The sequence below is a fragment of the Podarcis bocagei genome (assembly GCF_964188305.1).
Source record: "Podarcis bocagei genome assembly, chromosome: 14".
Taxonomy (NCBI): domain Eukaryota; kingdom Metazoa; phylum Chordata; class Lepidosauria; order Squamata; family Lacertidae; genus Podarcis; species Podarcis bocagei.
In genome coordinates this window covers 29,389,915-29,414,013 of record NC_138139.1, presented here as the reverse complement: position 1 = coordinate 29,414,013, position 24,099 = coordinate 29,389,915, and the positions used below count along the sequence as shown (strand labels likewise).

General features: G+C 46.2%; 1 protein-coding gene across 3 annotated transcripts in view; it reads right to left on the bottom strand.

Moving 5' to 3' along the window:
- The window catches only part of FRMD5 (FERM domain containing 5), a 143,668-nt gene extending 131,360 nt beyond the window's left edge, over nt 1-12,308 (bottom strand). For 2 of the 3 annotated variants that reach the window (XM_081171164.1, XM_081171166.1), the window contains exon 1: nt 11,994-12,307. In XM_081171164.1, the coding sequence (XP_081027290.1) occupies nt 11,994-12,095 (102 nt within the window). In that variant the 5' untranslated portion in view covers nt 12,096-12,307. Of the gene's footprint in view, nt 1-11,993 lie in introns of all 3 variants that reach the window. The other variant, XM_081171165.1, reaches the window with a different exon arrangement.
- Nucleotides 12,309-24,099: the final 11,791 nt, after the last annotated feature.

The following is a 24,099-nucleotide window of genomic DNA, read 5'->3' as shown; positions in this document are numbered from 1 at the left end:
CTTCATCCAAGGTCCTGACCTTGTCTTGCCAGACGATCCATTGCAGAACCTCAGGTCTGTCAGCCCCCACCTTGGCATACGTGGCCCGAGCACCCAATATGCTTTTTGGGAGTGTCAACCCAAAAAACTTCAACTCCAGCTGTTGAGAACTGGCCTCTTGAGACAGACTGGGGCAGCAGTCTCCATCCAGATGTTTTGGATCACGACTGCCATCAGCCACAGCCAGGCTGTCATCAGCTCCAGCATAATACAGCTGTGCTGACTGGGGCTGCTATCTGAAACATCTGGAGGGCACCAAGTTGGGGAAGGTTGGGTGAGCTCTGCCCTCTCTCCCTCTGCTCAGAGAATCTTTCCAACCAGATGCACAGAATTAAAATGGGTGCCAGACTTGCAATGAGACCATCAGTTAATACCAAGGACTGGCTGTTGAGTAAAGGAGGAAGCAGAATCCATCGCTCCAGGAATAAAAATGACTTTTTACATAAGACGGCATTCCAAAGAGGGAACTCGAGCCAGCTAAGATGAGTGGCCAAAAGGCAGAGACAGAGAAGAACCTGAATAGAAGGACTCTCTCTCTCTCTCTCTCTCTCCCCCCCTTCCCAGTTGAGAAAAGGAACAAACTCTGAACAAGGAACAAGCTCTCTAGTGTGGGTGCCAGAGGAAAGCCACTCTGGCAAAGGCAAATAAGGAGCTGGTTTTGCAGGCACTCTGCTGCCTTGTCTAGGCTTGATGGTGTGTTTCTTTCAGAGCCAAGGCCTAGGGACTGAAGCATGCAAAAGATATCCGTGGACAACCGTCAGTCATGCAGAGAGGGAGAACTAGACTATAAGATAAAGGTAAAGGGACCCCTGACCATTAGGTCCAGTCGTGACCGACTCTGGGGTTGCGGCGCTCATCTCGCTTTATTGGCCGAGGGAGCCGGCGTACAGCTTCCAGGTCATGTGGCCAGCATGACTAAGCCGCTTCTGGCGAACCAGAGCAGCGCACAGAAACGCCGTTTACCTTCCTGCCAGAGCAGTACCTATTTATCTACGTGCACTTTGACGTGCTTTCGAACTGCTAGGTTGGCAGGAGCATGGACCAAGCAACGGGAGCTCACCCCGTCGCGGGGATTCGAACCGCCGACCTTCTGATTGGCAAGTCCTAGGCTCTGTGGTTTAACCCACAGCGCCACCCACGTCCCACATTCCTCTAGGTAGCCGGAACCAAAAGGCTGAGCAGCACTGTTGGGAGGCCTCACTCTCCAGGTGCATCCAAAACGGAGAGGGAGAAAGCTCGCCACCTCCTCCCAGGCCACCTGCTTTAGGGAACCTATTCCTCCAGCTGGGTTTTGAGAGCCTGGCTGTGTACGTGTGTGTCCCACTTTCCCAGCCTCTGCCTTCAGTGACCAGCTGGCAAAAAGCCCCCTTAAGATGTGGGTGGCATGCCTTGAGACCGGCCTCCTCCCTGGCTTAATCGGAAGTGGCATCCATCAAAGCATCTTGGTAATCTGTGTGATAGTTTCACTCGGGACAGCAGCTAGGCTGGAATAATGTTTGCATGTCACTCTGTAAACTTTGTAATTTGACTGACAAGCCACTATATATCTTGGAGGGAAAGATGGATGCACACTACTCTATGCTCAAGAAAGAGGCAACCCGGAAACTATGAGGGTGAAGAGACGCCCAGATGTGAAGTCTCCTCTGGGGCAGAAGCGCCCCGATGAAACCCCTTTAGGAAAGGAAGTGGGGAGAACAGAGCGAGGCCACTGCCCCAAACTCTGCCCTTGACCTTCCCAATGCTTCTGTCACAGAGTGGCGCTGGACCCAACTGTGTAAATGCAGGAATCAGAAGAAAGTAATTTCTGCAGAGACTTCTGGAGTTCTTTATGAACAGCAGGCTAGAAGTTTTATTCAGCTACAGTGGTACCTCGGGTTAAGTACTTAATTCGTTCCGGAGGTCCGTACTTAACCTGAAACTGTTCTTAACCTGAAGCACCACTTTAGCTAATGGGGCCTCCTGCTGCTTCCGCGCCGCTGGAGCACGATTTCTGTTCTCATCCTGAAGCAAAGTTCTTAACCTGAAGCAATATTTCTGGGTTAGCAGAGTGTGTAACCTGAAGCATATGTAACCTGAAGCGTATGTAACCCGAGGTACCACTGTATTACTCAAAGAGGATCCATTGAAATTAATGGACCTAGGTTAGTCATGGTCATCGTTTGAAATGCATCTACTGTAAAAGTTGGTTGGATACAACCCAAAATGTTCAGTCCCAAGGGCTGCCCCATGGAAGATGCAGCAAACTTGGTTTCTGCTGCTCCAGAGGGGAAGAACCCAAACTAATAGATTCAAATGATAAGAAAGGAGATTTGATTCAACATCAACAGTAGAAGCTGTTCCACAGTGGAATGGACTCCCTTGGAAGGTGGTGGACTCTCCTTCATTAGAGGTTTTTAAACAGAGGTTGGGTGGTCATCTGTCAGGGATTCCTTAGCTGTGATCCTGGCATTGCAGGAGGTTGGTCTAGATGACTCTTGGGGTCCCTTCCAACTTTACAATTCTATGATTCCATGACTATAAAACAGCCTTTCCTGGCATCTTAGGGGCCTCTCAGGCTGAACAGAAGCAATGGGCATCATGCAAATACAAATGTCAGTTGGAATCAGAAGGTGCCAACTCAACTGAGCAGCACACAAACAGCCATGAGATTCTCTGCTCCAATAAAAAGAGAGTCCAAGTTTCACTGAGCGGGGAAACAAAAGGAGACTGTGAGCATTCAAGCCTCAGGCAGAGCTGGCACAAGGGCGCTCCTTGCATCGATACAAAGCCACAAGTGGAAGAAATGTTGTGTAAAAGGACAGCACAATGCCCAGAATGCAGCTGTGCAACCACGGAGCAAGTGGAAAGAGCAGCGGGGTGGGTGGGTGGGTGTGGAATTGCAAGGGGGTTGTTGCAGCACGGAGCACAATGCTGGCCACACCAGCAAGACCTTTGGCACCAGTGCAGCACCAGTATGCAAGTACATCCAAAGGCAAGAGCCAGCACCCAATAGAACTTGTACCCGAGCTTGCATCTTTCCTTCTCCCTCCTGATCCATTTTTCTTCTTGTGTCATGTCTTTTTAAATTGTAAGACTGAGAGCAAAGATGGTCTTCTTTTTGGAACGATCTGTATCCTGCCCCCAGAGTCTTTTTTTTTTTTTTAAGCCAAAGAATGGGACAAAAGATATTTAAATAAATAAGTCAGCTTGCAACCCGGGAAAGGGGAAGAGAAAAGTCATTTCTAACCAGCCTCTTCAAGATCATTCTCATCCAGATAAAACTAGCTTTTGAGGCTGTGGAATAGGCAACACAACTCTGAATGACCAAGCGGCCCCTCCAACTGAGTGGTTTTCTTGCAGGTGTATTCTGCAACATATAATTATTGACAGAAGGATAGTGCATTAGTGGAAGATTTACCCTGGACAGTTCATGTGTCATTCCATTTGACTGCCTCCCCTATTGAGCCATTTGCGCTGCCTCCGCCTACCTGCCACATTCATCCGCCACCCAACCAGGCACACTAATAGAAACTTCCATTTTGAGAAGATTTCCATTGGGACAAAACACTAGGGATCCAAGCCACCCCAACTCTGAGCAAAAAGAAACAAACCCCAAGCCATCTGATTATTTTTCTCAACTGTTTTAAAGTGCTTTTGCTGCCGATCCAAATGAGTCATTTTTGTCCCTTCTGTTTGGAATCCAATATCTTCCAAACAACTTGTGACACTTAAAATTATTCCATTAACAAACAAGTGCTCTGTTTTTAAACAAGGCCAAATTTCTACTTTTCATGCTTGCGTGGGCTTGTTTATGACTACTGTATATAAAAAAAAACCAAAATAAAATTTCAGTCGAGGTTAACAAAGATTCTGTCCAAGCTGCTGTTAACATGATGATCTCCTACCTATTCACCCTTTACTTCCATCAAAGATTCCAACTAGTGTCTCACAAGGTTGTTGCAAAAATAAAATGGGGGGGGGCATTTATACCACTTTGAGTTACAAGAGAGGTAGGATATAAATGCAATTGAGCAGTGGTTCCCAAAGGGGCAGGGGGATTACCTGGGGGGTGCTAAGAGGTCAGGTGGAGGCAGGGGGTGCTGGAGGTGTAAATGACTCCTAGACTTTCAAAAGATTGTATATTGCATCAAGGTCATCGATTTTGTCGAATTAAACTAAACATCTTTCACTGGACTTTGAATAAAGGTGCAATTAATTGTTTTGAGTTTCATTGTGTTATTATCTTCTTTGCCGGGGCGCACAAACCGCTATTCTGAATCATGCTTTTTATAGGGCATGGTAGGGGGCACTGGGGATGAGCTTATGGAGCCAGGGGTGGGAGCAGGCAGAGCCTCCAAAAAAGTTTGGGAACGGCTTCAATAGATAAAATTAATAATGTGATAGTTATCTTTGCAGCACAAAGGATGAATAGATGCATCCACTGCTCGTTCCTGGCATCTCCAGTTCCACCAGGTTTGACTCTGGAAGAGACTGATGGGCAACGCTGCCTGCCCTTGGCTCAGCAGCTCTCAGCCCAGCAGCTCTACCGTGGCGGACCTGAAACAATGCTCAGCAGCTGTGAGTCTCTCCTGGTGCAGCGGGTAGAGCATCGGCGGACTCCCATTTATAACAAGTGACAGCTCCTTCTCCGCAGTCCCTCAGACCTGCAAGCCTGGCCATTCCACGAGCCTTCTCCCTGCGATAATTTAATTTCCTATTCTGAGGAGACAGCGGCGGAAACAAAGACGACAGACTCGCCTCTTAATGAGGTCACACCATGCATATCCTTGCTCCATCCTCCTGGATCTGGGTTTCCTCCGGGACTGGCCTATATAAGGCTAAAATAGAATCACGAGGCTGTCATGAACCCAATGGCCACCTAGACCAACTTTCTGCAGAGAAGGCGGAATTCGCAAAAAAAACACACACAAAAAAAACAACCCCCAAAAGGAACAAAGACATTGGGCACCAAATTCAGGCTCACCTGGTTCCTGCGAATAAGCCTAATTCTCTGCGGCTCCATGGCTGGAAACCCAAATCTGTACCTTAGGACTAGCAGCTTGAGGGATCTAACACTTCATAGCAGGATGGGAAACCTGTGGCGCTCCCAATGTTGCTGGATGCCACACCACAGGCCATGCTGGCTGGGGTTGATGGGAGCCGGAGGGTATCAGCTGCCTCTCACTTGTGAAGGCTCATGTTAGCGCATAGGTAGAGTGTCTGCTTTGCATGCAGAGGGTCCCGTGTTCAATCCCTAGCACCTCCTCTTCGGTGTTCAAAATTGCCCAGGTGGATTTTGCTACTAGCATGGGTCCAGTTGTGACTACAGTGGTACCTCAGGTTAAGTACTTTATTTGTTCTGGAGGTCCGTATTTAACCTGAAACTGTTCTTAACCTGAAGCACCACTTTAGCTAATGGGGCCTCCTGCTGCCACCGCACCGCCGGAGCATGATTTCTGTTCTCATCCTGAAGCAAAGTTCTTAACCTGAAGCACTATTTCTGGGTTAGCGGAGTCTGTAACCTGAAGAGTATGTAACCCGAGGTACCACTGTACGTGGATATTTCTGAGCACCGGGTTGGTGACTGATATTTTCATCGAGGCAGCTGACTCGTGAACAGCAAAAGACAAGCGTCTTGTGCTTCTGTGCTGCAGCACGAATCATGGACCCCTTTGCTGGGCATCTTAGTCCTCCATCATCATATCAAGGAAAGTAAGTGTAGGGCTGAGCACAGATACATTTGACTGTGCTGCAGCCATTCCACAGCCCACCCAAATAGAACAAAAAAACAACAGTTTAAAAACCTCTGCCTTGGTCCATAATTAATACCATTTGGAGCCTAGCTTATATATCTGAGTTTCTAACTCTGCTCCTTAAGGCTGGGAAATGCAACCCCCCATCTAAAACCCTGTAGAGCTGCAGCTAGTCTGTGCAGACAACACAAGGCTTAGATGGACTTGGCAAAAGGCAGCTACCAGCAAACCAGACTCTGGTACTGAGGGATCTGAGATCTTGAACAACTCGTCAACAAAACACCCCAGCATTACCACCACCAAGGCGGCCTTTCACAGGAAAGAGTTACATTCGCGTAGCCTGAAACTGGCCCATTCTTCTCATCCCTTATGACCCCTAGCGAGCTCACTGTTGCCTTCAGTAAGCAGAAGGCCAGTTCCAAAATCACAGGGAGTTTGGCATCGGGAACGAAACAGCAGATGGCATCTCAAAATGCCCTGTGATGGAACACACATTCCCAACTAATCGAGAACATCGCCTGTGTTCAAAGCATCCACTCTAAGCACCAGAGTCAATAGCACCGGAAGGCCGAATTTCTGGTACGTGAAAGATCATGTTCGATGTATGTGCATAAGCAGCAGGTAACAAATAGGTCAATGCACTAAGTGAGGAGCTTGTCTGTGTTCCTGGGGTTAGCAAACAGGATAGAGGTGTACCTTCAGAGGTATTAATTCTCAAGGCAAAGAAAGAATTAGCCATAGGTGAATTTACCCTGACTGAATTCAGAATGGAGCTCAGAAAGCTATGTTACTGTCTAAACACGGCCGTGCACATGCTCCTGTTTACTCTGCATCCAGTGCACTCCCGTTGCTGGTTTGGGAAGAGGTGTACACATGGTGTCAGCCACAATCCACATTAATCCTGTCCTTTCTGATTAAATACTGCATTTGGGCACATTTCCCCTCCAAATTGGGAAAAGGAATGACCTAGGCTCTTTTTCTGAGTCCGGTTCCAAATCTGGGAACCCGTTATTCTCCTATTGATTTATTTATTTAATGCATTCCCCCCCTACACTCCTCTGTTGAAGAAGACTCTCAGAACAGCCTGCAAAGCTAAATACAGTGGTACCTCGGGTTAAGAACTTAATTCGTTCTGGAGGTCTGTTCTTAACCTGAAGCATCACTTTAGCTAATGGGGCCTCCCACTGCTGCACGATTTCTGTTCTCACCCTGAAGCAAAGTTCTTAACCCGAGGTAATATTTCTGGGTAAGCGGAGTCTGTAACCTAAAGCGTATGTAACCTGAAGCATATGTAACCCGAGGTACCACTGTAATAACACAACCATTGCTTCCAGACTTAACAATTTAGAAAAGGCACAAAAAGAAAGGGAGTTGGGAGGGAAGAGGAAAAAGAAACAAACTCAGGCACTGGTTCTTAGTTACATATTTGGTTTGCTTTCAATAACCAAAACACCTTCTCAGGAGTGGCTGTGATGCTGAATTTTCAGGGTGGGACCTCAGACTTCCCGGCCCTAGCAGAAATCTGCTTGCAACTTGTCAGTACTTCCCTGAACAGTAAGGCTCAAGGTGGTCTAAATGACGGACACATACAACCCCCCACACACAGAGCAGATGGAGCTGCTGCTGGATACTCACAGTTCAAGACAGGCCTTACTGAGCCATCAAAAAAGACGCTGGATAGGCTTTCCTAAACAAAAATCTTTTTAGCAGGCACCAAAAAAGAGTATAGCAAAGACATTTGCCTGAGATCAACAGGCAGGGAGTTCCAAAGTTGCAATGCAAGTGGGAGTTACTGACTCAATTGGGTGGGGTCTTCGCCTTCAGGGGCCTCACTGGAATCTGCTGGTGCCTCGCCATTCCCCCTCGTGCCAGGAAACACTCAGGAGGGGGATGACACCCGCCACCCCAGAGCAGATGATCCTGTAGGAAAGCGGAAAGCTCAGCTATTCCCACAATCTGAACTTATACCCCTGTGAAGCCTAGACCCCCTCCACCTCTACAATCTCTCTCTGGGGTCCCGCCTCTGGAAGGTGGAAGAACAGAGATGTCCGTGGTTCAGGCTGCATTCAAAGGCAGCCAGGATGAGGGAAGGGGATTTTTCATTTTTCTTGCATTAGGAGAGCAGGTCATTAATGTAGGGAACATGAGAGAAATTCACTTTTGGAAAAGGGAAAAATGAATCAGGGATAATTCATTAATGGGGTTATTTTGGGAAGGTCCAGGACAAAAATTAACTCCTTAGGATTAAATCCAATCTAAAATTAAATCCAACTGAGAAGGGAAATTAATCTGAAAAGAGAGGAGACAGAATTATGCAGTTTGAAACAACCCCAAGGGTCATCTAGTCCAACCCCCTGCAATACAGGAATATTTTCTTAAATAAGCATATTCTTAAATGAAAGCAGAGCAGCAGTAGCAGCATGGTTCAGGGTTTGGGCTCTTGCAGCACACAGGAAGCTGCCTTATACCAAGCCAGACTCATTGGTCCACCCAACTCAGTGTTGGCTACACTGACCGGCAGCAGCTCTCCAGGATATAAGGCAGGGGACAGTTCCATCAGTTTGACACTGATTTCAGAAAGAACACATCAAATGTCCATTTTCCACAACAGAGTGCAAGCTACAACTGCATTTTGGATAACGTCATGCGAACACAGATTAAAAGCCCGGCAGTGAGTGTCCAGTCCATGAGGGTGTGAACTCAGCCACAGTAAACAGGGAAGGAATCCCAGGAGCAATAGAATTATTTTACCCACTCATCCGCTGCAAAGTCAGGCTCTACAATTCTCATCTCTCTCCCCTCAACTTTGGGTAGAGTTGAAGTGAGGTAAGGTGGGAGCGGTACTTGGAAGCGGTGAGGCTTGGAGCCCCCCACCTTTGAAGAATCACCAGCCATCAGCACGGATTTATGCCTGAAATCATCCCACCCAAAAGGTTCCTTACGATGCAACAAGACTCTTCCCTGGCTTTGCTACAACACAGACCAGCACAGCCACTCTTCTAAAAATAATCCAATGTGGTACCTGGATTTATTCTTATGTGGTACCTGGTCAGGCACAAACCAGAACTGTACCACTGCCAGTTTTTCAGGAGCCCCCCAAAAGTGCTGATGGATTCATATCCACTCTTATCTGGAAGGCTACTGGGTCTTTCTGACAAGCGGGACGGGACCCCTCCCTCAAAGGCAAATGCTCCCCAGCACAAAAAGGGACATGCACTTCAGATGGGCTCTGCCATCATTTGAATCCACCACCCCAATCCAAACACAGCACAGCCATGAGTATGGACAGATCATTTATACAAATCCTTTCAACTCAATCTCCAACAGTGAGTGTTCAAATATATCTTCTGTCTTGGAAACCTATTATTCTTCGCCTGACTTAATTAAAACAGTATGAGGGACAAGAAAGTGCATATACCTGCATTCATATTTTTAAAAAGTCAAAATGGTGCATATAGGGTGGTTTTTTTTTAAAAAAAAATGCTCTTGAAACCAAATCCCTGAACCCAAGTAAGTGGATTCGGCATTTTCCAAAGGAATGACCTTCAGAACTCACTCTCGGTTTGCAAGACTGCACACCGAGCAGGCAGCAATTCCTCTCGATTGTGAAACATTACCCATCACCATTGTGCATACAGATGTCCATTTCTCACAGCCTGCAAATGCTTTTCCTCAGACCGAGCATGCGAAAAACAGGGTTCACAATCTTTCACTCTCTCCCCCTGATCCACGCAAACAGACAGGCGCAGATGTGACTGCAGCCACCCAGGTGGCCAAAGGAACACCAGCTAATCATTTCTATCCTCAGTGCAGCGGAACCACCAGAACCAAGCAATTGGATCACACACTGGATGCAGCAGCACAAGAGGCAGAAATCTCCATCAACTGCAAAAGGTGGCTTCAATTTTCTTTCCCCACCAGAAGCCAAAACCAAAACATTATATGCCGTGTGGCCCCCACCTTGCAACCTTGTTCATCCACTTCATTTACCTGATAGACATTCTATCCCAGATTAAGCATACACAAAAGTCAATTGGGGTTAAACAGAAGAAGTCAGTTTGTCATCTGAAGAGTGTGGCAGAAAAGAGATCCACAGAACAAAGAATATTCCCTCGGCAAATGACCGAAACCAGCATCTGTTAATGCCCACCCCCCTCTGGTTACAAGCAAGAATATTGTGTCCCCAAACTCTTCCTTGTAGCAAATAAACCAACAATGTATTGTAGATGTCTACACGCAATATCGAGACACAGATACACATCCTAGGGGGCTTTGCAATACTTGGCATTACCAATGCACAGAGAAAGCCAGAGGAAAATTAGGCTGCAGTGCACTCCTACCTACGAATTAGCCCCTGTGAACATAGCAGGTCTTACTTCCAAGGCAACGTGGATTGCATTATTAGAGGCAGCTGGAGTGATGCATGAATTACACATTCAGCCCCAAACCTTGCCAGCCTTCGCTCCTGCTCACACATTGCAGCAGTAGCAGCAGCTGCTACTACTACGAGCTTGGCGAGACCCACATTCGTTCAGAAGAGTCCAAGGATGAAGCTGCCTTCAGTCCACCTGGGCTCTCACTTGAAATGGTACATCAGCTTTTGGAAACACACAAGGGACGCACCCCCCTTCTGCTGAGGGTACTGTGATTAAGCCACATCCAGGCCTTTGTGCTCACAACAGACAATGTGGAAAGAGAAATGCCACCTAAGAATGCACATCCTTAGGGGTAATGCACATCCTTAGGGGTAAAACAGACACGCACTGACAATGCAACATGTAAAAAAACAGTGGGAGAGGAAAGAAGAGAGCAGACTGTGTAAAGAGAGACTTTCTCCGGCATGGGTGTCGTTCCTCCAGTGACCTTGAAGAGAATGTGCCCGATTACCTTTACAGATCACCTGAGCAGGTGCTACAGTATCTCTCCAGATCTCCTACCTAGGACATTACTGCTCAAGCACAACATGAGAACTGCACCATTTGCTTCAAGTGAAAACTAAAAAAGTGTCTAGTCCTCAAGGATTGGGGGAGGGGGGATCATGGGGAAAGCTCTGGCTAGATCAACAAAAGCCTACAAAGTAAAGTAGGTGTCAGTGGGAATTATAGCCTAACCTCTGGGTTCTAGACTAAACAGTGGGTCCAGGGGAGTCTGAAAAAGGGCCCCCATGAGATTTAATGCCTCCATGTAATGGAGAGGAACTACTGAGCCCACCTGGGCTAGGGGGGGCCCTCAGCCTTCCGGCTGCTGCCCATAAGTCTTAATGATCTGGCCCTCCTCCCCTCTGCCCAAGATGATGGCAATGCAAACAGAAAGAGTTCAGCGAGCATCCCCATTAAAGAAAAATAAGATGCATCCAACCCCATTAAAGGCGAAAGAATTGTGGGCACGTCGTTATCTCTCCTAAGAAGATCTGCCACTCTCGGGAGCTGGACAGCCTGGGGTGTTTTCAGGCTCTTTTGCTGCACCCAATTAAGGAGCCCGCCCTGCTGGAAGCCAGGAGGGGCCCCCAAAGGGAGAGAGGGTGCTCCATGCCCCGCTCTCTGGAGACAAAAGAGGTCGCCCCCCTCTTGCCCAGATTTTCGCCGGTCCCAGGCTAAGCAGAAGCCCCCAAAAGGTCTGCGCTCCCAGGCACCTATGGGCGCCCCTCTTCTCTCGGGAGCTCTGCCCTTCCTCCACCACCCCGGGTCTGCTAGGTCTCCCTTTCTCACCCTTGGGAACGCAACGGAACACCGACGGGTGGGGGAGCCACCCCCTCCCCCCACCCCACCCCCTTTTAACCAAAAAGGCACGGAGCTTTGCAGCCGAGGTGGGATTCTCTCCCCGCCCCCCTTTTGGTGCAACGCCAGCCCCGAGGGCGCCCCAAGAGAGAGAGAGAGAAAGCGAGGCAAGGAGCGCGCGGCTCCTTCGCCTGGATGGCGGCGGCGGCAGGAGAGCCACAGGTCTCGCCTCCGCTTTGTTCTGCGCCGCCGCCGCCGCCGCCGCCGGCTGCAAAGTTAGCGCTGCCAGCGGGGAAGTTGCGCCGCTCTGCCCTCCGGCGAGCTGGGCAAGGCGGGCGGAAGAACGGTCGGGGATCCCCGCTGCCTCCCCGGCGGCTGGGGCAGGAGGCGAGCGGGCACGTCGGGGCGCGGGTGCCCGGAAAGGCGGCGGCGGCGGCGATCCTATCATCCCCCCACCCCCCCCCACATTCGGTCGGTCAGTCGGTCTCCCGGCGCCGGGACGCACCTGGATGGTGCAGGAGTACTCGCTGTCGTCCAGGAGGCGGACGGTGCAGCTGTAGTCGCGCTCCAGGCTCCTGCTGCTGCCGCTCATCAGCCGGCTGAGCATCTTTGCCTGCCGGCAGCCCGGCCACCAGGAGGAGGAGGAGCTGCTGCGGGGAGGCGGCGCGGCTCCGGCGGGCCGGCGAGCGGGCCTCTCACATGGTGGGCGCCTGCCTTTGGCCGCCGCTGCTTCTGCCGCCGCCGCCGCCTCCTCCTCGCCTCCGCCTCCTCCTCGCGTTCCGTCCGCACAAAGCCCGGCCGGGAGGAGGCGGGCGCGAGGCTGGAGCGGTGCAGCGGCGTCGGGCGCAGCGAGGGAGAGGCGGGAAGGTTGCGCTAGGGCGGCCGTCGACCGCGGCAAAGGCCAATCCCAGCGCCGCAAAGCGTCTGATGGGCTTCGGCGCCGACCAATAGGGCGCCGCCTGGGAGGGTCGCTCTTGGACGACTCCTCCTCGCGCCCACCGCCGGCGCTGCGTTTGCAGTTGCTGCTGCTGCTGCTGCTGCTGCTGCTGCTGCGGGTGACCAGGGCGCGCAGCACCCTCAGTTATTGCAGCAGCAGCAGCGACAGCGGCGGTGTCTACAAGCGCTCCGGTGCAGCAGCAGCAGCAGGACCCCCGCCCCCCCCCGAGAAGACTGCAGGCCGGGAGAGTCCCGGGTTTCTTACTGCTGGGGGACCCGACCGGTAGCTTGCCTGCGAGGCAGAGCGCTTCTCCAGGGCACTGCCGAGAGCTCGCCTCTTGCTGCCTTTGGCCTCGACCCTCTACGGGTCCCGGTACAAAGGAGGGGGCGGGGTAGAAAAGGCAGGCATGTGCTCAGAGGAACGGGGGCGGGGGAGGCAACCGCCAAGGGAGAACAACCCAAGGGGTGGGGGGGGGGCGGAAGACTTCCTCCTTGCAGGAAGGCTCCGGGGAAAGACGGGCATCTCGAGGATTCAGGGCCAGTTAAAGATGGGACATGCTTCTGGCCAGCTATAGCAAAGCCTCTCTGCCTTTTTGCCATAAGGCCACAAACCTTCAAAAGCGGGTGAGTGAAAATTAACCAGACAGGCCTGCTGTGATGGGGAGAAGCGTCGGACGGCTCGAACCCAAGCCCCCAACGCCCGTCTGTAAATTTCATCCAATTCCGTCAAAAGTGTGTGTGGGGGGGTAATAGCCGTTGTTTTTTGTTTTAATTCCCCTAAGAGTGAACAGAGAGGAACAGATCTTAGGTTTTCCCGAACTGGTACATCAGAGCTGAACTGGAAAGCCTCCAAGTTGTTCCAAGCCTAGTCAGACTGTTTCCTAAACCATCCAATTGGGGGCTGAATTATCTTCTGGCTGGTGCACTCTCCCAATTTAAATTCATTCCTGAGTATCTGATCTGTTGTTTTGTAAATTCGTTTTGGACCTGTGGGATCACTTATACATCGAATAGAAGAATTTGGAGCTGTCAGCCTAATCTTCCTCTTCACCTAGAGTTTCAGTTCTTAAGTGCTCAAAGTGATCTCTCATATATATATATATATATATATATATATGTCATTCTAGAACATGGCATCAGGCCCTGAATTTTAATTTTGAAAGGGGGATCCCCAATTATAACGAATGCCCAAATGTTTGGCAGCTTGCTTGTGAAAGGGCATGGAGTCCTCTTGAGAAATATTGATACAGGTGTGTTTTTATACAATAGTTACAGCTTCATAAGTTCATAATACAGTATATTGTTGGTTTAAGGGTACTGTACATCACACAAATCTGATTGTAATACAATAGAGTACAATATATAAAATAAAAGCAGCAATTAAAATGCAATTAAAATCAATATGAATATTTAATGCAGACATGCTATAGTTCACCTAAATAAAGTTTGTCAATCACAGTTTTGGGACCCCTTGGCTTTATATGTATGTAAGACACCAGAAAGTTCTGCCTATAATGATAATATCACACTTTAAATAATACAGAAACAATCATCCAGTTATCACTTCAGGTCACATTGAGTTAAAGTGTACAGCTGGATATTATCTAGAAATTTCAAATTCCAATACTGTAGTTTATAAATGAACTCCATCTTTTGATACATCTATCATCAGCTCATCCTCCTCTGACAGCAGTGTATTTTTAAGTTTGTAAAAAACTATATTTCAGATTTTCATGTACTGTTACATTGTATCTGATTAATTGCTATCACCAACTTTGCTGGAATTAATGTGAAAGCGAGTTCTTAAATCTGTCTTCCAAATGATACCTTTTAGGCTACCAAGGAACATTTACTTTGGGTCTAAAGCGATATTAGATCTAATTATATCACTGATAAGATTCAAGATTTCCAGCCAAAAGGGCTTGTCTCTTAATTCTAGTGCTCTGAAGCAGCCATCCTGATCATTGGCTAGCCATGTACATGCACACACAGGAACATCAGTTTTGCTCCTGGGACAAGCACAAGCACAAACATCTGAAAAGTCGGATTGTTGGAGAATTTCAGCAGAAAAGGACAGAAATTAACTGTGTCTGTTTTTTCGTCCCATGTCTGGAATGGAAATCAATCCAGTCAATACAATCAGTATTCACTGTTGTTTTCAGTTCACAAATAGTACCTACTACACCCATTTGCACTGCATTCCATTTGCATTTAAATGATGTGGAATGACATAATTGTAATTAATTACACAGAATTTTGCCACAGCCGGCAGCAAGACAGATAACGTAGTTTTCATTGGAAGCTAAACTGCAGTGGAATGGAAACAGCACTTCATGCGAAAGACATGGGGCAGAATGGAAACCGATGCTTTATTACGCAAGAGCATTCATCTTTTATTTGTGTCAAGTATACTGTGTTTTCTATAGTGGTGTGTGTTCATAGAGTTGGATCTAGAAGCCCTGCTAAACATTTTTGTTCTGTATGAGGCAAGAGAGTCCCTCAGTGGTCGAGTAAGCAAAGTCAGTCATAGCTTGAGGCTAGTCACAGCACCAAGGCTGGCCTTCTCCTCCATCCACTGTGCGGCAACATCTCAGCATTTGACAAGCACTGGATTTAATTTGCATTTCAGCTAAACTACTCCTGGCATTCCTTGCTTTGAACTATGCTGGAATCTTCCAGTGTCTGATTTCGAAGACCCAGTTGGAATGGATGCCTTCCCAGCAGCTCACGCACAGCATGGCTCCATGCACACTAAATGCACATTCATGCTTCTACCTGTTGCATTGCTTTATCAGATCAACAAGGCAGGCAATTTGACCGGGGGGCGGGCGGGCGGCAGTGGCCTACCATGACTTTTCATGATATAGTGATTTACTTTGGATCAACTGATAGGTTTAAAAGGCAAAATATCAATTAGCTAAACGGATTTCATTGGTGCCTAGGTTGCATCCTTATCAGAACATTAAGCAACTGAATTTTTTCACCAAACTTGAAACCTGTCCGAAAGAGCTGGGGAAAGGCTCCAAGATGCTGTCTCAAACTTCCTTGACTACTATTCAAATTTTGTGAAGAAAAAGCTGCCTTTTACCAATCTGGCTTTTAAATAATGCCACAGTTATTACAACATTTATATACAACCTTTCGACCAAGAAGCTGAAAGTGGCAGACATAGTTCTCTACATCTTAACTTCACAACAACCCGATGTGGTGGGTTAGGCTGAGTGAGTGACTGGCCCAGGGTCACTCAGTGAGGGATTTGAACTCTGTTCTCCCAGGTGCTAGTCTGACACTCTAACCACTACACCACACTGACGCCTTACAGTAAAATGTCAACATATCAGTTGTTAGCAGCACTTTGTTGTCTCTCCCCGCCCCGCCCCCCGCAACCAATTAGCAACCAGACAGACACTCATGAATCTCAGAATAAGATGGCATGTTTTGAGTGTGACTTGAAAAGAGCATGGTTGGTTCTTTGGGGTCACCAAGTAAATAAATGCTGCAGTCTTCCTTTTGGTATTCCTCACTCTCATTCATACTTTCTTGGTAAGAAAAACACTTAATGGAACTGTGTATTTGCTGCTACACGTAAAACGCTTCACACTTCCTCACGCACAATCTAGGAAGATTCAGCGCTGTTTATATTGATGTCATCTAAAAAATCAATACCTTGATGCCTTGAGTGTTTTTACTCAGTATATGGCAATTTTCCAATAAAAACATGGTTATAAATAACTTGATGCAGACCATTTGAGGGGGCTGAAGTATTACCAGAGCTTGATATGGTCAAGGAAGAAGTGCCTTTTTCTAAGACAGCATCCATCACTCACTGCAAAGGAACTCGGGCTTTCTGTACTCCCAAGGTGAAACAAGTAAGCAAGCAAGCCCACCCTCATTTTCTTCATTATCTGCATTCCTGGATATGTGCATTTGGAGCCTGGAGGACCAAAGCGCAAACATGAAAACACTAAGATTTAAGATGGCAGTTCTATAGGATGCAGCCAAGTCATTTTGGGGAGGACCTGATGATGCAGCTGCTTCAAACAGTGCCTACTATATCCAGTGGTCCCATTTTGTCACAATCACAACCTTCTGCCTGAACAAAAGGTGCCATTTGCTGGCATTTCATGCAAGCCTGAACCAGATGTTTCAACTTGGCATTAATGTTGCCACCAATCATAGAACTGTAGTGTTGGAAAGGACCCTGAGGATAATCTAGTCCAACCCACTGCAGTGTAGGAATATGCAGCTGTCCTATACAGGGATTGAACCTGCAACCTTGGTGTTATCAGTAATCATGAGCTTCCTTCTTTGTTTTCATTAAGAGAAATGCAATCCCTTAGGAACAGTGGAAGAAAAATGATAAAGTATTAAAAGGAAGTTGGTAATAGACAAGAATTTGATATATAATGCATTGGAAGAGTTTGAATAAAAACACAATGGCGGTGAGGGTGGGAAGTCAATACATGAAACTGCAACTATTTAATTAAAAGCTAATTTGGAAAAAAAATCCATAAAACTATATTGGAGAAGTGCAATTCCACATTTGCTTATAATTATTCCCACCCTTCAATTTTTTGCATCTTTTCACACAGCCCTTTGGAACTGTCCTCTGCATGCCATACAATGATTGGATTAGCAGGGCACCACCACCATGACTTTTCATGTACCATCTGTTTGAGGTTTGAAATGATAAAACCTTCATAAAATGACTGGCAATTCTGGCCAAATTTTCAGCTGTTTGGTTGGCTTGCTATTCAGTAGTTTACTCCATACCCCAAGGCACACAAACCCTTATGCGTCTCCCAACCACCTGCATCTGCTTTAATAAAAACTGGCCAGTTTAGGTAAGACAGTAGCATAAGCGTTCTTAAGAACACCTGCAGTTTTTGATAAGTTTGAGTCTTTCTGCTTCTGCCAGTTATGGGCAGTGTGTAAAAAAATCTGCAGGGCTCTACATGTCTCACTGAAAATGGGCTGCTGTTCTTTGTATATTGCATTTAGCAAGGAAAGTACAGATTGTTCACTCTTTCCCACTTACCTGTAGCAGAACAGCCTGGCTCTGTCATTTTGGGTTTCACTCGAGTCTGTTGTGGAAGTCTTACAGACTCTCATTCTGTTCTTTCCATCTTCCAAGTATTATATGCTGCTCCATAGACCCATGAGGACCAATTATACTATTGGATACACAGTTTTTCATACCGTCCTCATGATCTACTAGTTACAAGCATTTATTTCCTCTTTCTTCAAATCTGAAAAATAAACAGCTACTGATCTCTTGTCTAATAATGTTATATTTTGAGCTACCGGGATTTAAAAGAATGTAAGTGCCTTTTCTTTTGCTTTGCTAAATTTTACCTAATGACAGGGGCATTAACTCAGTAGATTTAGAATCATGGCTAATATACAGCAGCCAAAAAGAAATACACACAAACACAGTTATTAAAGATGACGTCTTACAAAAGCAAAACTCAGGAAGTGACCTGAAAATTAACTTGTTTATTTTCACTGTCTTGAACTATAAACAACACGAGTGAGCCACTGCAAAAGAGGAGAAGAGCAATGCAAATGCCCCGAGTGTCAGGCAAGATTCAAACAGAAATGAAAGGACAGGAGTGGACTGCTGAATCTTGCTGACTGGCAGTATAAGAATAAACCTTTCAAACAGACCTGAATCTGCATTGTTCTCAGATGTCAAACTGCCTCAGCTAATATGGTCATGGCTTGGGACAGTTAGACCAGGTTAACCAGGCAGCCAGGGAAGCAAATGCAATCCCAGAGCAAGGATATAGTTCAGTGTCTATACAAATCAAATAAAAGATTAAGTTATTAGAATAGCCACACCAAATAATCATCATCATAAACATCATCTACAGTATGTCTCAGTTTGGAAGTTTTTTCTTATTGGGCATGTAGACTGAACCACAAACTGAAACTAATAAGGGATGAAGGCAATGACCTCTGGTGGGATACAAATTCAATAAAAAAGAAAGAAAAAGATGTTTGTGGAAGGGGTGTGTGGATCCTGAGAGGTTGGTGGGAACCCAGGTAGCTGGTGTGGGGCAGGGGTATCTGGATCCAGTGATCTGCTGTGTTGTAAACAAAATCTGCCCTTATTCCCTTATGGGGGACACAAGAGCCCTTATAGAGTCCTTTGTAGGTTCTCCATCGGTAGGAGAAAATAACAGAGGCCAACCAGAGAATACCGAGAAGCAAAGCAGCTAGTAAGACTGATCTTTATTGAACTGTTGCAACAGGGTGCTCCCCTCACACAGGAGAAAGGAGGACCCAGAACAAAGGTGTGCCTGCCCTTATATAGACATTTTAAATTGCCTTCCCTGGAGCTCAAGACCACCCCTCCATACATCACACATACATCACAGAAGGGGTGTAACCCAAGACCACCGCCCACAAACATCATACCTACATCACAGAAAAGGCGGTATACAACAGGAATTTGAATGTTGTTGTTTTTCCTGTCTGCCAGGTTATCTGATTGTCTTTCCTGGCAGTCTGGCCATTCCTTTGAGATGGTGATTACCCAATTCCTGAGACAACGGGAAGGTTCCCTCACCCCCTCCCTCCTTGCAGAGAAAACATTTGGTCAGTTTGGGAGTCAAAACGGTTTCAGGACTGTCTTCCTGTGCTGCTCCAGACATGTGGTCCACATATCTATGTACGTGCTTGGTTGGTACATTTATGAACATTTATTATATATATATATAAGACCTTAAATTTTTTATTACAGCTGGAAGAGGGGTACTCTCTTTGCTCCTCTGAGACTCCAGGTTTGATGTCTGTGCAGGGCTGAACCGTGACAATAACAAGTCAGCCATGTTGAAGGTGACTGCTGCAAGGAGTAGATGATAGCAAAATAAAAATGCAATAATGAAATTGGGGCAGTGGGGTGAAGCATCGAAAGATGCCTTGTACATGCTAGGGATGTGCAATAAATCACCATATCGTTGAAGGTGATATACCAGTGAACAAAAGGTGGAAACTTACCCAGGGGGTAGCTCAGCTGAACAGATACTTTACAGATAATATGCAGGCAGGGTGTCTCCAGCTTTGTTTGCTCCTTCCCTCCTCCCTCCTAACTGATAAGAAATGAAGAGAGTACAGTGGTACCTCGGGTTACAGACGCTTCAGGTTACAGACTCCGCTAACCCAGAAATAGTACCTCGGGTTAAGAACTTTGCTTCAGGATGAGAACAGAAATCGTGCTCTGGCGGCGCAGCAGCAGCAGGAGGCCCCATTAGCTAAAGTGGTGCTTCTGGTTAAGAACAGTTTCAGGTTAAGAACAGACCTCCGGAACGAATTAAGTACTTAACCCGAGGTACCACTGTACCCCTCACACAAACCAGCAAACTCACCATATATTTCCACAGTGTTGGCCAACACTGACTTAAGAGCTCAGCTACTGTAATTATGCAGAGCCTTAATAAATAACAAGATGAAAGATGAAAAAATATTTTTTAAATAATTCCAGTGGCACCTTAAAAATCAACTAAATATAAGCTTTCAAGGTATGAGCTTTCGTATGTAATACACACTTTGTCAGATACTCTGAAGCAGAGTATTTATGCAGAGCCTGTTAAAAATACAGAAGAGACCTCCCCGCCCATGCTAGACAATCAAAGAGGCAAAGTAAACAAAGAACTAGAAAGCACTTCTTTCTTCCCTCACCAGTGAAAAAAAAGAGGGGGAAGAGTTTTAATTTTTATTTTCTGGTGGTGTTTACCGGTATGTTGTTGGTTTCCCCTAAATAGCTTTCCTCCATTTTATAAATGGTGTTTTTTAATTTAAAGGAGACTACCTTTTTGTATGCTTGCTTGCCCTCCCTCCTTTTGATAAAAAATGGAGATATTGGTGGGATGAGGGCTTTTGGGGGGGCCCTTCTGTGGGGGTGGGGGCGTATGGACGGGAGATGATGTAGCTGGCTGCCTTATGCTGAAATGGGAGATTAGGTACTGTGCGAAAATGATGGGGAGGGTGTTTTTCAGTAAATGCATGTCTACTCACAAGCAAACCCTACTGAATTCACTGGGGTTTACTCTCAGGAAAGTAGAAGTTTTTGAACTCAGTGGGGCTTATGCATGCACAGATTCCACTTAGACCTCTGAGTGGGGAAGCAGATGCAACATGACTAGTAAATCACTTAAACTACTCATAAATTAGTTTAAAATATATTAAATATAATATATGGAAGTTTATTTAATATTTTAATTGAATCTACCACTTCCTTACATTTTAGGCCCTCCACCGCTGCAGGGAGCCTCGTCAAGACCCTCTGCTGCCATGGGGAAGCGGGGTGCAGCCTCCGCCGCTGCAGGGAGGTATGGTCCCCCCCCCCCCCCGCAGGCCCAGCAAGACCCTCTACCACCACAGATATATTATATTTAGCTGGCGATATATTGTGATGTTGAAAACCAGATATCGCTCAGTCCTAGTACAGGCTATAGTGGGGGTGGCGGCGGCGGCGGCGGCGGGGGGGGGGGAGAGAGAACAGAACTGCTTCCTCCAAAGCCCTCTGTACTTGCCAGAAGATATAGGGGAAAGGGATTTGTGGCAACCACAAATAGAGATTAGCCAGTGATAACCTGTGGTAGAGTAGACCCTTCCGCAAGCTGTTGAAGACTCTTTTATTGCAATAGGCTTTTGCAGCCTGAATGTTTTTTTTAAAGAAATGGGCATTTAAATAGCACTGTGCTGTTTTTACTATTTGTGTTTTAATAGATCTGTTTGTATATTGTTTAATTCTATAACAGTTTAATTACTTTTTAATTATTATCTTTTATACGGTTTTAGCCTTCAGTATTTTATCTATGTTGTTTTAATTTGTGTAAGTCTTCTTGAGTCCTGATCTGGGGAAAAGGTGGGATATAAATAAATTAATAGTAATAGACTGCTGATAGAAGAGGGGGAGGCACAAAATCAAGAAGGATGAATAGCTTGAAGAAGAAAATGGGGTACATTGGTTTAGTACTTGTCAAAATTAGAAGACATCCAATCAAAGCTACACACAAACATCTACATAATTTAGCACACACTGCCACGATTTTTGACAAAAGTCAAATGGAAATGACTAAGCAGACTTTAGGACAAACATTTTAATTGCTTTAAACAACATTGGGGTGGAGACTCGATCACGCACACTTTTTTTCTTTTGTCCAGAAGGCAGGACTAAAAGGTGGAAATTGCAAGGAAGCTGATTTGGGGAAAACATGAGGAGACAGTCCCTAATGATACAAGCTGTTTGCCTCAGGAAGTGTGGGCTCTCCTTTGCTGAAGGTATTTAAGCAGAGCCAGGAACTTCTGGCAAAGTTAAAGACATGCCACAGCACTGTACAGACCTTTATGTTTATCATGTCCAGGAAGTGTTGCCAACTGGAAACTGAAGTCATTTGGGCATTAGTTTAACAGTGTCCCTGCCCATAATCCGTTATTCCTAGATCCATATAAAGATTCACTTCAGAGTGGTTGAAGCTGTCATCAAGGATGGCATCACATGGGGCCAGCTTCCTCACTCCCTTTCCTTGCCCAGCAGATGGTGCCCAAGCCACATGGAGACAAACACAGAGCAAGCCTTCAACAATGGTGTTTTCGAAATGTGAAATAAGATAGGGACCCAGGGAGCTGACTTTTGCGAAGTCAGACCAGTGGTCCATCAACCTCAGGGTTCAGCAAACTTTTTCAGCCATGGACTGGTCCACCATCCCTCAGACTATATATTGAAAAAAAATATGAACGAATTCCTATGCCCCACAAATAACCCTTAGAGGCATTCTAAATAAAAGCACACATTCTACTTACCGTATTTTTTGCTCTATAAGACTCACTTTTTCCCTCCCAAAAAGTAAGCGGAAATGTATGTGTGTCTTATGGAGCGAATACAGGCTGCGCAGCTATCCCAGAAGCCAGAACAGCAATTCTGGCTTCTGAGATTCAGAATATTATTTTTTCTTGTTTTCCTCCTCCAAAAACAAGGTGTGTCTTATGGTCTGTGCATCTTATAGAGCGAAAAATACGGTATGTAAAAACACCAGGCAGGCCCCTCAAATATCCCAGAGGTGTATTTTAAACAAAAGCACACATTCTACTCATGTAAAAACACACTGATTCACGGACTGTCCGCGAGCCGGATTGAGAAGGCAATTGGACCGCATCCGGCCCCCGGGCCTTAGGTTGCCTACCCCTGATCTACCTCATCTACTCTGACTGGCAGCAACTCTCCAGGATTTCAGGCAGGAGACATTTCCAGTCCTACCCAGAGACTGAATCTGGAGCATTGCATGGAAAGTAGAGGTTCTACTGCTGATCTATAGCCATTCCTGGGAAAGAGGAAATGTATTCACAATGCCACCTATGATTAATCAGGTTTCAACAGCCAAAGAAATCCCATGTTTTATGTGCCACTGGCTTCAGCACAAATGACTGTGAATGCACAGCTGTACACTGACATCTTTAGGCAAAAATGGTTTTAGATTTTTATGTAAGGTATTTATATACATCTTTTCAGGCAAGCCTGAAAAGGTTTTAAAAACAAGCACCAGTAACTCCCTTTAAATCCATATCAGCAAAAAGAAAGTAACTCACTTGGTACCTAACACCACGTAAACTGGTGCTGCTATGTCCAGGAACCTCACCAAAATGCTGGAGAGGCTGCACCTCCATAGGCACATACCTCCACATCTGGTGGGAATGCCCCCAAACCCAACTCTTCTGGACAGCAATCGTACAACAAATAAGCAAAATAACTAAACAGGTACTAGAAGTCAGCCCAGAACTGGCCCTACTGAACACACTATAAAGAGCTCATAATCCACCTACTCTCAGCATCCAGAAACATCATAGCCAGACACTGGAGGGACCTGTCAGGAATAAACATGGAACACTGGTATCAAGTAGTATGGGAAACAGCATTACTAGAAAAGCTAACCAATAGACTGTAACTGATATGGGGACAAATAGAAGAGGACGTCTTCACTCTGGTATGGCTCCCCTTTATCACATACACAGCCCAACAAGACAACATGAACCCACCGACATCACACAATTCAATATGAAAATTCCTTTCAGTAGCACCTTAGAGACCAACTAAGTTTGTTATTGGTATGAGCTTTCGTGTGCATGCACACTTCTTCACATAACAGTAACAAACTTAGTTGGTCTCTAAGGTGCTACTGGAAGGAATTTTTTTATTTTATTTCAACTACAGCAGACCAACACGGCTACCTACTTGCAACTAGAACAATTCAATATGGTTAACTTCACCCAACAACCCCCTCACATTCACACAAACAAATCTAACTGCAGCCAAATAAAGAAAATCAACCACATCTAAGGCCACCCCAACCTGTCTCACCACCAAGGAAACGTATAGAAAGAGAACCTACCCAAGTGAGAGTTGACACAAAAACCCCATGCATACACTAAGTAAAAGAAAATAAACTTTAGCGCCCCTTCCTCTCTTTTGCCCCCTCTTTTCTTCCCAACCCTATGCTGCATATAACAAACACCAATATCTCAGGGCAAATCTGATCTGTAGAAGACACAACCTGAAGAAAGAGACAATGCATGTGCTTTTGTAAACGAGGAAAATCTTTAATATTTTTTTTTGTTATTTTAAAAAAGCACCAGCAATGAGTGTGCAATGCAAGAGAAAAGGCAAGAGACTG